This window comes from Aulonocara sp. 'chitande type north' Nkhata Bay, linkage group LG5 (genome assembly GCF_057382095.1).
Source record: "Aulonocara sp. 'chitande type north' Nkhata Bay isolate Kocher_YH1m ecotype deep benthic linkage group LG5, A_spYH_male_GT1.1, whole genome shotgun sequence".
NCBI lineage: Eukaryota > Metazoa > Chordata > Actinopteri > Cichliformes > Cichlidae > Aulonocara > Aulonocara sp. 'chitande type north' Nkhata Bay.
In genome coordinates, this window is record NC_141348.1 from 44415732 (window position 1) to 44430807 (window position 15076).

Here is a 15076-nt window from a genome sequence, read left to right on the forward strand (position 1 = left end):
CGGGCTCTGTGGGGCCGGGCGGCGCTGCTGCACTGGGCCCGGTCTGGATGGGCCTGGGCCCCCTTTCCCTGGCGGGTCGCGGAGTATGGGGGTGCCTACTGGGGTCAGCGGGGGAGCTGGCCCCAGGGAGGGGTCACTTGCCCCTCCCTTCCTTCCCTCCCCATCTCCAGCTGCCTCCCTCTTCCCGCTCCACCACAACCACCCACACATGCAGGGCCTTGGAGTAGGGGTATGTCACCAGGGTGCAGAGGAGGCTACCCCCCCCCCCCCCCCCCCTCTGTCCCCTTCTGGCTGCCTCTGCCTCAATTTTATCCCACAACTTAGACATTCACATTACTCACACTCTCATTACACATACATATAGGATCTTGGGGGTGGGCACGATACACGGAATCCAAAGTACCATCAGGGTGTACACCCCACCCCTGGCATCGTTGCCCACCTCTCAATTTTAAATACACGTACACTGTAAACCCGAATCAGTTGACTGAACTTAAAACATTTGTGGAAACTGATTACCTCAAAAGTTTTAAGTACACAAACTCATCTTTTCTAAGTATGGGGTACTCAAAATTTGTATTTATTGTTAACTTAAAAATTTTAAATTATATTTTTATTTTATTAATTGAGCTTTACTTAAAAACTATATACTTTAATTTTAATATTTTTGTGTTTTTTGTAGTTTACTATTTTGATCCAACACAATGCAATTATATTACAAACTAAACGCAAATTATATGATTATTAATTAAAAGATATTTATTTTTAAATGTTTGAGTGTAGACTAGTAAAAAAAATGAGAGAAATTCATTTACTTTACATTTTGTTTATTTAACATTTTTTATGGAAATGTAAAAACATCACTTAGTGTTTTTATAAAACCACTAACATGGACATTGGCACCATAAAGTGAGCATTATAAATTCAATGTAGAACATGTATCTTTTTATAAAATCACAAAGGACAACATCAGTCCTAATTGCATCTTTCTCAAAATACATAAATTCAAAATAAAAAGTCAAATACTAATCACTTTTGTTTGAAAAAGAAATGAAAAACAATTTTATAAAATGGGTACAAATAAAGATGATCATCTTCCAAATAACCAGAGCAAAGTTAGGTAAACTGATGGAGTTAAATCCACCCAAAGTCTGTAGTAAACTTAAAGTGCTTTAAATAAAGTGCTTAAAACAAAGTGCTCAGTAACAGAGTGCATGTCCTAACAAACATTGCCTTATATTCCTTCCAGAACTACTCTTTCAGCAACAAATCATTTTTAAGAGCATGTAGGCAGGGTTTCAGAGGTTTGCCGTCAACAAGCCCCATGAAGATTTTTTGGACAAAGGTAAATGTGTGAATGAGCTTCCTGGGGTAGTCTAAATGCAGAGCATAGATCAAGCCAAACAATGAGGCAAATGCATCTGCAAATCTGGGAATATCACGCATCACCAAGTCGCCTTCCACCACAATGGCCATGCTTGAGGAAGTAAAATGAACTGGACTGGTCTGGGAAGCGCCGTCGGTAACCACTGTGAGAAGGGCAACTGGAGTGTCAATGAGGGTCGACTCATCCAATGTGTCCGCCTGGAATAGACACAGTATCAATAAGTAAGGTTGGTTTGAGAGAATGTGACAAGCAAGACCTGTAATCCAGCAAAAAATTCAGCAGTGTAGTGGGTTACTTTGTAACGGGTTAGGGTACTCTACTTTTTTGAAAAATGTACATTAACGCATTAGCTTCTTGCATTACATAATTAGTATGTTTGTTATTTTTCTAAAAAAATAAAAATAAAAAAAAGAAGTCATTTTTTATTTTATGACTTTATCTCAAAAAGAAACTAAAACTTGACTTCAGCCTTGTTTTTGGGGCCACCTGCAGCGTAGCCAAAGTGCTGTGATATGCCTGTGCCCTGCTCCTGACCCTGTGTGTGTGTGTGAGGGTTTTCTAAAGAGAGGGTATTTTGCTTGTACAATTTGGTAGCTGCTAGGGTATTAAATTGTATTTAAAAAAAATCCATGGTGTTTTATCTCACTGGCAGAATTTAAGTGATGCAAAAATACACTTACATTACATGTCTTAAAGAATTCTGGGTCCTCCTCCCGCAGGTATACAGGAAGGGCACGAAGCACTGCAGTGCGTTTCACGTTGATATCAGGCGCCTCCTAAAAAGGGAAAAGAAAAGTTAATTGAACACAAAGTTTTCAGGTGTCATTCTTTGGGGAGAATACATGTTTATGAAACTGCATGACATGTGACTCTACATAATTTTGGAGACATTTCTTTTAAGACACAACCTTTCTGTCTCTTATGACAAAGAGTCTGTTTCTTACTCATTTGACAAAAATCCTACACAGTATTTTAAAGTAACATACCAGATCAGAGCTGTAATCTGTATAAAACACAAATGTTCAAAGCAAGGAAAAATTGAGTTTTTATCAGTGAAACTTTTAATTTGTGTTAATTTTATCATTATCAATATTCACCTGAAGATCATAATGATTCAGGATGGTTCGCAGAGCCTCTGATATCTTGCCAGTCCGTGCAGCCTTCTGTCTGTATAGAGCCATAAGTCGTGGTGTGTGTCTGTCAAGTTCAGCGTAGAACTGCTTCCGCAGGTTAATGTTTGTGACTCGGTGGAACTCCACACAAATCTAAAATAAAACAGGACAAAAACATCCAACATGAAGCCAAATTACTGACCAAATTTACATCTTATCATTAAAGAGGAATTGCCCAACTTCTGTCTAACCTTGTTTTACAGATGTCCTATGAAGTGTTTTTTTTTTCTTTAAATTGGACCCGAACCACAAGCACAAGTGTATCACAAAGCTGAAATATATTTTTGTTTGTTATCTATTATTTATTTATGTGTTATTTATTTATTATCTGAATCTGAAGAGATCTGCTGAACTTGCATTGTTTCATGTTAAACTGAAGAAGAAAAAAAAAATCAAAGCACAGATACCTGAGAGTCAAATCGCAGAGCAGGCCATTTCTCTAAGAAGTTCTTTACCATTGGGTTGTCTTGAACAATTTCATGGCGACGAAGTGCGAAGGTAGTCTGCATCAGTTTTTCAATCATTACTTTGTTGGGCTCAGTCTTCTCAACCTCATTTTTTATCTGGACTCTCATATCCTCCAAACTGACCTGATCTTCTCCTCTTGGAAAGTTTGGGAGGTAGTTCACCTCAGCTCTTCTGGCTCTTTTTATGTTTGAGTGGGGATGCTCTCCTTCAGTGTTGTTAACACTCCTCCTGCCAGCGTTGACAGACACCTCTACACATCCAGATCTGGCTAGCTTGGTGCGATAATTTCCCATCTTGAATTTTAAACTGGTCTTCCAACCATAACTTCCATTCCTACTTCCAGGCTCTTTAAGACATGGATGAGTGGTAATAAGAGCTTCTGCTGCCAAACCGACATCTCCATCACTCGGATAGGCTTTGAAGGTGTGCATCGCTGAAGCCATGGTCTCCAAGATGTTGTGCTTTTGGGCTCGAGTCAACTTCAGATGTTTTCCAGACATCTCAAAGGCTCTATTTCCCTCCTCAAGGAGATGTTCAACTTCGTAAGAAAAGGTAGGTACTGGGAAAGTGTCAGGCCAACACTTCAGACGCTGAGCTAAAGGCACATGAGGAAGGATGTCTGTATCAGAACTTGCACAAGAACTGACATCACTTTCAGATCTCACTACTTTTAGTGTGCCCTTCTCCGGCAACTCTTGAATATCCAGTAGGCAGGTAAGTTGCCCATCAAAGTCGGGGTCTTCGTATTGTAAGGTAAACTCAAAGTCCAGCCTTGGGTTGAGCTTCTCACGTAGTATGGTGATTAGTTCTTCCACCGACTCAGGCCGCTTAGTTAGAGAAACCTTCACAACAACATCTGTGGTGAGGTGAACTCTCAGCAGGAACTTTTGGGATACTGCCATCATCCTATGAATAAAACAAGGAATGGAGATGATTTTTAAAAAATGAATCGTCTCATATATAAAAACACTGTACATCATACCATTAACCTTATTATGGTCAGTGATAATTATATACTCAGCCATCATTACAGCTTTCAAAAATTTCAAAAGTACACTGTACATTTCATGACAAAATAAACACTTAGCTTGGTAAAAAAAACCTTACAATTACTGCTGTTTACTTTGAGTGCAGTCTTGAATTCTATGGCCGATCATCCAACAGTCCAAAACATAGGTAAGAATTTCAGATGTTACAAAGTCACAGGCCATCATTCCATTTAGTCATGGTAAACAGTAACCCTCTTTTAGTTTTAAGTTTTTACCATATAATCAACATTGTCTCACCATGTATAAATTCTGTTAAGTTGGAAAAAAAAAAAAGAAAAAAAAAAGCACAGAATACATATGAATTTACACTGCAGTTATTTTAAAAAACCAAGCCAAACTGCGGGATAAATCTTTACAAAGACACATTGTTATGCAATCGTACATAATACATCAGTGAGATACTTGTAATATTACACAGAACTTCTACTTACAAACTACTTCTTTTACAGGCTGCTGCTTAAGATAGAAGTTGCCACTGCTAGCTAAGTCACTTTTGAATGATGCTAATGAGAAGAAGAAAAAACAACGAACAATGAGGCTGCTGTTGTAAAAACGCCAACTTTCTTGCGTTGGCAATGGGTCGTTAAAATATCACTAAGACACTTTCTTTATGTGCAATTCTTATTAAAACTGTGTTTTAATCGGTTAAAACTGTAAAACTGACGATATCATCGGTTTGAAAAAGAGCGCGAACAACAGCGAACAACAATTCACTACCTGGGTCTGTGCTGTTTAACACAACGGCGCATTCAAAAACAAGTTAATGGCTGCAACATATTAATATACTTGCTTTTTTACGGAAAAAATAAACATAACGAAGGTTCCGCTTTACTTACAAGTTTCTCCAAATGTGCTCTCCGGTCGCTCGAGAAGGGCAGCCATATTGAACAGAATTTTCTGTCAAAGTCGTTCAGGTTAGAGAGAAAACGTCATGACGTCATGACGTACAAATGCGGAGCTCGAAAAAAAAAACATTTACTCAAAAATCATAATTAAAAAAGCAGTATTTACTCTTAACTTCTAAGCTATGTACAATTATAACTGTTTGAATCGTTAAGAGAACAGAAAAGTTTTAAGTTGTTTCAACTTTGTGACGCATTTCAATTGTTGTATCCACAAACTTTATAAGTCAGGTGGACTGTTGGGGTTTACAGTGTAGACATTGAGGGCTAGCAGGAGGGACCATGCGCTTACCTGCTGCTCTCTGGCAGGTAGCTCCAAGCCCTCCTGGGTTTTAAATGCACCTTAGAACACACATGCATCAACACTACAATGAGCGGGTGGAGGGAGGTTTGGAGTCTTCTCTCACCCCCGTTCTCTGCGACCTGCTGGAGCAGGGGGGCTAGGACTAGGAGGAGGAGTTGGCCGTCCGACTGCGGTCTGGAGTGTGGAGCCTTCCTGCTGCTGCGGAGTCGGGGCGGTCTGCCTCCCCCCACCGCAGGGAAAAGGGAAACACCACCTGGGTCTGGGTGCAGTTCCCCCCTCCAGGGGCGGGGGCACCTAGACCCGGTTTGTAGAGTACGCTTGGGGAGTGTGATCGTGTGTACAATGTCTCTTTATGTCTGTCTCCACGTTGGTTGAGTGTGGAGTAAGTGCATATGAGAGCATGAGGGTGGGAATGGATGTTTGTATCTGTGTGTGCCTGTATGTCTGTGTCTATATGTCAGGTTGGGTGTCAGACGCCACCTCTCTGGGGACATCTCAGGCCCTCCAAGGTTTGGAGGCCTATCTCCCCCTACCACCACTTCCCCTGCCAGTGGCGGACCCCCTCAGACATCGGTGCGTTGGTGGTTCTTTGTGTCCGGGGATGGGCGTCCAGGTACACACCGGCTCACTCCTTGGCGGCCGCTTATCGGGGCCTGGAGCCTGGGGCTCGCTCGGGCCACTTCGGAGGTGGGGTGCCCCCGGCCTCTCGGCCTGGGGCTCGGTCACTCAGGCATGGCTGGCTGCCGGCGGAGCTCACGGGCGCGTCACTGCAACTCCCCCTGGCTTCTGCTCCGCGGCTGCTGAGTGAGCCCTCATCTGGGACTCTCCTCAGCTCTTTCTGGGACAGTGGCGCAGCTGCCCCTCTGTTGGTCTTCCTTGGTCTCTTGTGTTCTGGGGGCCTCTGGATGTCTGGAGTTTTGATCTCCTCCACACCTGCTTCACGCGCTGGAGGACAGGGCTGTGGCCCCCCCACACCCTCTAGCAGATTATTACATGAAGGAACCTTTTAAAAAACAAAAAACAAGCGCGTCCATGCTCACAGGTGTACACACGGGTGATCACACCCACAAACTACACCCTTTTTGGCTCCTACCTCAAAGCACACTGTGTTCTGTTGATCTTATGTGCTGCACAATAATGTTTAATATTTAGTATTTACTGTCATATTCCCATATATCATTGTGATGTTGTTTATTCTATTACTCTTGTTCTCTTCTGCTTGCTTTCTTTTTTCTTTCTCAGCAGGTGATCCAGGTGATTGATATATGCATTTTTTTTCTCTGCCCGTTCTGTTGGTTTTTGTCTTTTGCCCTTCTCCCCCGTCCCTCTTCTCAGCTGTTTCTCGTTCCCTCTTTCTTTCTCCCCTTCTTTCCCCCAGTAAAAAAAAAAAAAAAAAAAAAAAAAAAAAAAGAATTAGGGCAGCTTCCAACAGCACAGCCGCTCTCTGCCTCACTGTTCCCACTTCCTGTTTCTCTGTAGTTATTAAAGTAATTACAGGTGGTAGAGAAATGACAGAGTGACCCAACTTAACACACATCGCGATTCAACCGAAGAAGCACCAGATTTCACACATCCAGCAGAAATGCAGGTGTTTGTCAGGGTGAGCGAGCTGAAGCAGCCTTTAATATGTGCTCACAGTGCCGTACTCGGGCAGGGTTGCCATGGTGCTAGGAAGCGCTCCGTAACCGCGCATATCATTAGTCATTTATGAAGTGAGTCCGAGCGCGTCCACGTTTTTGTGAGTCCCATGGGGTCGGAGCATCAGCAGCGCTGTGACTCAGCACAAACATCTGAACGGAGAAAATGTCACCAAGTCACGACGTCGGGGCGGCGGGAGGGCCAGCGGAGCGGACTTCACGTTGGAGGAGCCCACGTGTGTCCATGATAACGCGACCTGGTGTCAGAGAGCAACAGCCAAACTTTCATCAGTCTCTGCTGCAGAGGACAAACTCGACGTTTTTGCTCCAGCTGAACTGAAATGTGACCCAATGACGTGATCAGACCCACGCTCTGCACACTCCTGACACTTCCACAGGCGGCTTCTCCAGCTTCATGTTCTGCACTTACTGCATGGCCACTTTAGCAAAGCAGGTCAGGTAATCTCAGCCACGTTTGACTTTCCAGCAGAAGAAAGTTTTCAAGCATTTTCAAGAAAACGGACGATGGAGCGACTCACACGCCTCTGCGGGGTTATGACATCACAGGCAGAGAGGCCGTGATTGGCAGTCTGACATGTTCATGGCGCCACATATGACACAGGATGCAGGTGAGTTGTTCAGACGGAGGATAAAAGCAGGCTTTGCTTTGTGACCAGTGCAGCTGTTACTGGGCTAACTGTGTGACCAGTGCTCACGTGTTACTGTGACCGGCTGTGAACAGGTGGAACTGAACGTGCAGGGCTTTCATTCATAAAGCTCACAACAACATCGCCTCGTAATGTGAGCTGGACAGCCTACAACAGAGTCACATGACACCATAAAGAAACCAGCTGGTTTGTCTGCACACTCGCTCGCTTCTAATGAAGCCACCAGATGAACCTCAGAGTTCTGGGATCAAACTTTCCAGCACTGGAAGAAATCAACGACAAGCCTGCAGCGAGACACTGCAGGACAATCACCTGAAAAGGTCTCATCTACATGTGCTGTTAGAGGACAAGCTCTTCTTCGCTGTTTGTGGCTCGTCATGTTTGTGTCGCTACGACCAATCAGAGCTCCAGGTTCCCTCTAACAAAGAGCACTTGTTGCTTTTTCTTTATCGCCACTAAATCTCTGTTTGGCTCTTTCTCAGTCACCAGCTTTAATTTTTCATTCCTTTATATTCACACAGACACACACACACACACAGTGTGCCCTATAATTATAACTGAATTATCATCACAATCAAAGGCTCCATTATCCCTGTTGTGACTTTGGCCTCCTCTTTCTCCCCCTCTCTTTCTCCCCCTCGCTCTCAGCTTTTATCAGGCTGGTGGTGAAAGCCTGAGAGGGAGGTGAGGGAAGGAGCCCCCCCACCCCCGCTGTGTCCTTGCCTGACAGCTTGCTGCAGTAATGACTGTGTGTGATTCCTCGGCACTCGACACTCCTGGCATTTTAATTGAATTTTTTATTTCTGCACTTGAGGAGGACTGTGAGGGACAGGGACAGGATGAGTCAGTGTGAGCAGGTGTGTGTGTGTTAAATATAGTGCCTGAAATGTGTGGGGTGGGAGTGACGGCTGAGTCAGTGTGTGTTTCTACTGTACACCATGGCCCTGCTGTCCTTTGTGCTGTTAATTGAGTGTTTGCTGCATGAGCTGACTCCTTATCCTGCTTCATCACGATTTGTCTGCAGCTTCTTCCTCTGCTGCTGCACACACGCTTTCTTCTTCTCCTGTTTCTCTATGAAAACATGTTAGTGAGGACGGAGCGTTAATTCAAACACATTTTCCCCAGAGCTGTGCGAGCACGCTGCTCTGAACCTGCTTTTTTCTTACATAGAGAATAGTTTTGTATATAACTTTATAAACATTATTTTTTAATTTGACTTTCACCACAATAACAAAGATATTCTGTTTTTATTGTTCCTGTGAACATGTTGGTACATGTTGGTCAGAGATCTTTGCTTTGTGCTATTCAATGATTCTGCCGCAACTAAAATCAACAGCTGTTCAATATCAAATTACTGACATGGGTCATGTTTGCTAGACGTCACCAGCAATTATTAATATTTTCACTCACTAATGGCAGTGGCAGCATAGCTGTACTACAGTTAGCATAGAATTCAACTTTATTGTCGTTGCACATGTCACAAGGACAAGGCAACGAAATGCAGCTTGCATCCATCCAGAAAATGCTTTAGCAATAATACAGATATATTACAGAATATGGATCTATTATAGGTATGTTACAACGTACACGGTACTATAAGTATGCACAGGCTGTAGCTGTAGTGAGTGTACAAGCTATGAACAGGTTATACATATGGTTAAAAATATGAAAACTATACAGCAGTGTCGCCAACTCCTCAGTAAGGAAAATCGCTATTGGCTGTCCTAAAAGTGGCTAGAAGTCACTAAATGACGTCATCGACTAATTTGCATAATTGGTCATGCTAATGTATTTGTAACCTACGTTGTTGGAGAGAGAAATAACATTATGGAAGAGACATAACTACGATTTAAATTTCTTTAAACAATTAATGTTTTTTTAAGGTCACAATTCCAACCCTGCTCCTTTACCCGGGCTTGGACCGGCAAAAGTGACCTGAAATAGGCACTCTGGTGAAGTTACTTTGTGTGTGTGTGTGTTTATGAGTAGTTTTAAACCTTGTGATCCAAAAAACAACATAACAGTAAAAGAAGAACTGACTGCTTTACAGCGGCGATTCATTTGCAGTTTGGACGCATAGGTGTGAACGTCTCCTGCCCTGATAGCAGCTGGGGAGCACTGTCCTCCGCCTGTGAGCGCTTTGGCATGGGCGAGGTGCCCACGGCAGCACTGCTGCTTGTAGAGCGTAAGAGCGATCCGCGTTTTCACGTCAAAAAGTCGTCATAAATAAGTCTCCAATAACACCAGAAAAAGTTGCCATATTTGTCGCTAGTCGCTAAGGGGGTCTGAAAACTGGCTAAATATAGCGACAAACGCTGCAGGAGATGATGCTTTTAAGATACTTAAAGAGAGCTTTATATGGAAAACTGTGCAGTTACAAATGTTGGTATCGATCCAAAAAGTAAAGAAAAGGTCAGTATCAATACCAGCAGCTGACATGGGGGAGGCCAGTGTGTCCTGATCACATGAACCATCATCTGTCTGCAACTTTTGAACACATTTTACTGACCATTTATTCGCTGGGATTTTTACTTTCCACAATAAAACACACCTTTAAACTTTTATTTTGGAGAGCTGGATGTAAACGTGCCTGTCTCTAATGTGCTGCAGGCTGTGAATACAATACAACACAACTTTATTCACTTATAGAGCACATTTAAAAACCAACGGTATGCCAAAGTGCTTCACATAAAAGACAGAAAATAAGACAAAAATATTATAAAGATTAAATATTATTAAATATTACAGGACCATAACAAAGTACCAAGTATGCTAACAGGTCAGTGTCACTAATACACAGGAATAGCATAAAATGCATACCAACTGAAACATGTTAAAAGCACAAAGACATTAAAAATATGCATAAAAGGTAAAATAGAGTCCAGGGATCAGATACAGGCATTAACTAAAGGTGAGGGTAAATAAATGGGTTTTTAACCGTGATTTAAATGATTGGATAGAATCAGATGCGCGGATAGCAATAAGAAGGTTATTCCATAAATCTGGTGCAGCCAAGGCAAACGCACGGTCACCTCAAGACTTCAGCCGAGATCTTGGCTGCACCAGGAGTAACTGAGTAGACGATCTCAGTGCTTGAGCGGGAATGTACGAACTAAGGAGCTCGATAAGCTAGCTCGGGGCTGCTTTGTTGACAGTTTTAAAAGTAAGCAGCCGTAGTTTAAATTGGATGCGGTATTTAATGGGTAGCCAGTGCAGGTGAGCTAGAACAGCTGTAATAGAGGTATACCTCCCAGTTCCAGTCGGAAGGCGTGCCGCCGCTTTTTGAACAGTTTGCAGTCTATGAAGAAGAGCAGACGGGAATTTATCCATCCAAATACGCCTGGAGTTGTGAAAGAACTATCCTCTCGAGAATTTCAGACAGGAACGGGAGCTTAGAGATCGGCCTGTGAGTCACATAATCATTATAATCAAAGTTTCTGTTTTTAAGAACAAGCTGGACTACGGCATGTTTCAAAGCTGACGGGACGCAGCCAGAGACTGAAGGATTCATGAAACATAACATACTGGGTCCAGTTACGTCGAAGCAGTCCTTGACTATGCGAGACGGGAGACGAGGAGTAGTGTTATTCAGTTGTTCAGCTAATCGCTTCAGAGTAAGGAGTGACACGGGCTCAAACTGATGGAGGGTTAATGAACAACCAGGAGCAGAAACAGGAAGCGAGGAAGAGAAGAAACTTTATCTAAGAAGTGATTTAAAAGTTGTTCACAAAGAGCTGGAGAGCACGGCAGCGCCGTATCAGGACGGGGATTCACCACCGAATTAAAAATTTTAAATAGCGTTCGGGGGTTGTGACCATGAGCCAGGATCATTTTTGATAAGAAAGCCGCTTTCGCCATTTTAGCAGCAGTTTGAAATTTCGAGTGGCTGGCACGTAGGATTTCACAGGATACCTGGAGTTTATCTTTTCTCCACCTCCTCTCATCACGGCGACAGACACGTCGTAAGGTGCGCGTGGAGGCGTTTAACCAGCGTTGGGAAAAGGCTGTAGGGCGCTTCATTTTAACGGGTGCAACAGTGTCAAGGATAGAGGAGCATATGGATAACAAGCTGTTTGCAAAGTCTTCAACCATATGAGAGGCAGAACAATCAAAAGTAGTGGATGCAGAGAAATTTGCCACAGTTTCAGCATCAACTACACGTAAAGCAGGAACTCAGGGTGCAGTGCAGTATTATCTAAGTCAACATGACTGTGGAGTGGTCAGAGATCCCCACATTGTTTATATCCTTGATGCAAATGTCCAAGCCTTAGCATGGGTAGGTTCATTTACCCACTGAACGAGGTTAAAAGAGTCAGTTAATGCAAGAAAGTCTTCAGCTGACGGGTCGTCCTTACAGCAGACGTGTATATTAAAATCCAGTAATAAGAACACAGCCATGTTTAAAAAGAACAGATCCTACAAGGTCGGCAAATTCAGAGATAAAAGTCTTATTGCATTTAGGCGGGCGATAGACCGCGACACACAGAGTAGCCTAACAGTCAGTCATCTCCAGCAGCTGAGCCTCAAAGCAGGGGTAGGGAGGGGAGGGGAGCTGCTGGAGGTTATTTTTAAAAACCGAAGCTAAGCCACCACCTCGGCCAGTAAGTCTAAAAAAGGCACAGTCTGGGGGGAGAAGCTCGGAGAAGGGGATGGACTCACCGGGGCGAATCCAGGTCTCCGTTAGGAATAGAAGGCCCAGTCCAGTAGCGAGGAAAAAGTCATTTAAAAGAAAGGTCTTGTTCGCCAGTCACCTGACATTTAGTAAAGCCATCCGTGTCCAGGCAGCTAGGTCACCACTGGTAGCACGTCGCAGAGCGCTTAGGTTGCTGTGATGGACGCCACATCTGGAGGACGTAATCCAGGACCGAACAGGGAGGCATGCCACTGGAAGGGCTGGGTAGGCTAGAAAAACAGCGGGGCAGATCCACCGATGGCTCAGCAGTTTAGCATCAAAGCGGCTCCGGAGGAGGGGAGGAAGCGTAGACTATCCCGACCAACATATGGATAATCTGTAAGCCTTGAGGCGGAGGCAAAGACCACTCCTTTTACCCCATTTCTTGTAACGTTTCTTCTGCAGGTTGGGAAGGGGTAAGCAGGAAATACTGGTCGAGGAGTCTAGCCCTAACAGGGTGGCGTCACCCAGGTTCCAAACGATGTGAGTAAGAGAATCGGAGATTTAGAAGCATTTGTCTGTCGTAGGTTATTAGTGCACAACCACCTGCTGAGCATAAAACCAAACAAATAAGGAGTACTATGCCTCAGTAACAGGTGAGGGGAAGGTAGAAAGCAGAGGCACAGATGCGGACGAGGACGGCTCGCCATGCACACCGGCGCCATCTTGCTCGCTGTCCAACATCTGTACCACTGTAAATAAAACAGAAAGGTTCAGACATGTTTGAGGGATGTTGGTTTGTTAATATATATATATTGAACTCAGAGGATAGAAACAAAGTATTGATCTTATGGCACTGATGTGATGGTATTTGGATCGACCTGTGGTCCCCGTACTGTCTCACTGTCTCCCACCATCTGCAGCGAACTCACAGTTTCCTGTGTGACTTCTGTGCATTTCTCACCTCCATATTAACCCTTGTATGGTGTTCGGGTCTGTGAGACCCGTGTTCAGTTTATGTCAAAAGAAAAATTAAACAATTAATTATTTTTTCACGTGTAAATGTGTTGTGTCTTTCCACTCACTCCACTTGATTATAACTGATTTATTTATAACATTTTATATAAAAGAAAAACGAGAAGCACATTAATTCATAAATGTGATCTAACAAAGGTAAAGGGAAAAAATTAACCATGTTTGCTGTTCATATGTCTTGTAATTGGGATGAAGTAAACATCTGTTGAGTAATTTAACATAAAATTGTTTGATAGTGTTAATTTGGAAAGCCAAAACTCTAGCGGGTCCACCAGACCCATGAACACTGGCTGAGTAACGAAAATACGAACACCACACAAGGGTTAAAAACACACACTGTTTAACACATGCATGTATTTTTAACTCCCCGGGGATCGTGCCAACACGCATGTTCATCCTCACATGTATTTGTAGCTTCTGCAGGAATGTGATGAGCACAGAGGCACCTGTAGAGAGCTGCGTTTACTGAGACCTCCTCCAGTGTTTGCAGGAACCTAAAGCTGCAGACGTCAGGCGACGGTCAGACAGACCTGCCCAGCAGCAAACACTGCAGGGAGGAGCAGGAAACAGGACACGATGAAGGTGTGAAAACGAGGCCGCGTGCTCTACCAAGCATCTCTCAGCTTTAATAAGCACCGACACAGGAATGAAAGGTGGGATTTACCCCACTGGTCCGAGGCGAGCCTCTGAAGCAGCTGCTGTCTTATTGCTTTATTAACTTTTATGTGTTGATGAACACACAGAGGCAGTGTGAGCTGAGGCCCAATGAAAGCAGCTCATTAAAATGCATGAATACAAACACACACCAGTTACAGTTTCTGCATTTCAGAGGTGGCCGTAGCCTCAGTGACATCACACATTAGACTGTGCATGCTTGGACTGTGTGAGTGGATCTGACCCACACTGACACCTGTGAGAAATGGAAGTGAAAACAAAAGGAATCAGGAGAGGTGGGAAAGGAAAGGTGGAATTGTTTGGAAACCACGGCTGGCCAACAGCCTGAAGACCACTTTGTTGAGGAGGCTCATTCAGCTGTTGTGTAAAACGAGTTTAGGAAACTGAATCGATACAACTTTGAAATCTTGAATGGACCATTTCGAACAATCAGGTCTAAGATTCTGGGTCCGTCCCCCTTTAGCTCCAGAAGAAGCAAACAGCTGTGATGCTCTGTGTCTTTTGCAGCTTTCCATCAGAAGGAACCTTCTGAGCAGCTCGTCTGTTGGATCAGACCCCACGGCCCAGCCTTCGCCTCCTCCGCCCAGCTCCCTGCTGCTGCTTGGACATGCTCTGGTCCAGTCGTCACAGTTTGGCTTTTATCAAACTCGCTCTAACATCAACTCTGAGGACTAAATGTTCCCCTGGCTGGTGCCATAGTGAAGAGATAATCAGTGTTATTCACTTCCTCTGTCAGCGGTCAGATCGTTAGGCCTGATTGGTGTACTTCTGAAAGTGCCCAAATGCTGGACGTCGAAGCAGAAGTCCAGAGGACAGAAAAATGGCAGCTGATAAATATCAAAAACAGAAATACGAAGCAAGAAACTGTAGAAACCCACAGGGAAGAATGCTGTCTCATGACCTGCTCACGAATCCAGGAAACCTCAGAAGGATCTCTCAGCTTCTCCTCAGAATCCAGAGTCTTCTGGATGTGATGTTTGGAGCTGCCGAGCTGAAGACTGAACCCAGCAGCTAGGTTTCGGTCACTGATTGTGCCGACGACAGGTCACTGCAGGTCAACACTCAGAGGTCACTGAGTCAAACTAAAACTTTTATATGAAAGGGAAAAATGAATCTAAGCAAAAAGTGAGAGAAAGGTACCCCCCGTCCTCCCTGTGGGTCTGTCTT

General features: G+C 43.9%; 1 protein-coding gene across 2 annotated transcripts; it reads right to left on the reverse strand.

The window, feature by feature from the left end:
• Positions 1–820: 820 nt before the first annotated feature.
• On the reverse strand, positions 821–4954 carry LOC147331444 (uncharacterized). 2 transcript variants are annotated; one of them, XM_086294354.1, is made up of 5 exons: positions 4913–4954; positions 2967–3933; positions 2485–2652; positions 2068–2163; positions 821–1584 (listed from the first exon to the last, which is right to left on the reverse strand). In XM_086294354.1, exons 2-5 carry the CDS (start codon positions 3930–3932, stop codon positions 1252–1254), a joined length of 1563 nt encoding a protein of 520 aa, XP_086150480.1. In that variant the 5' UTR covers position 3933; positions 4913–4954; the 3' UTR covers positions 821–1251. The 2 variants fall into 2 exon arrangements, with proteins under 2 accessions (XP_086150480.1, XP_086150479.1); XM_086294353.1 differs by lacking the exon at positions 4913–4954 and having other exon boundaries at positions 2967–4452.
• Positions 4955–15076: the final 10122 nt, after the last annotated feature.

Excerpts from the sequence above, each read along its gene's own strand:
- LOC147331444 (XM_086294353.1), bottom strand. The coding sequence starts at position 4,091 with ATGTACAGTGTACTTTTGAAATTTTTGAAAGCTGTAATGATGGCTGAG. Across the intron at positions 2,164-2,484 it reads TGAATCATTATGATCTTCAG|GAGGCGCCTGATATCAACGT; the intron begins GTGAATATTGAT and ends TTCCCTTTTTAG. Across the intron at positions 1,585-2,067 it reads AATTCTTTAAGACATGTAAT|GCGGACACATTGGATGAGTC; the intron begins GTAAGTGTATTT and ends TGTCTATTCCAG.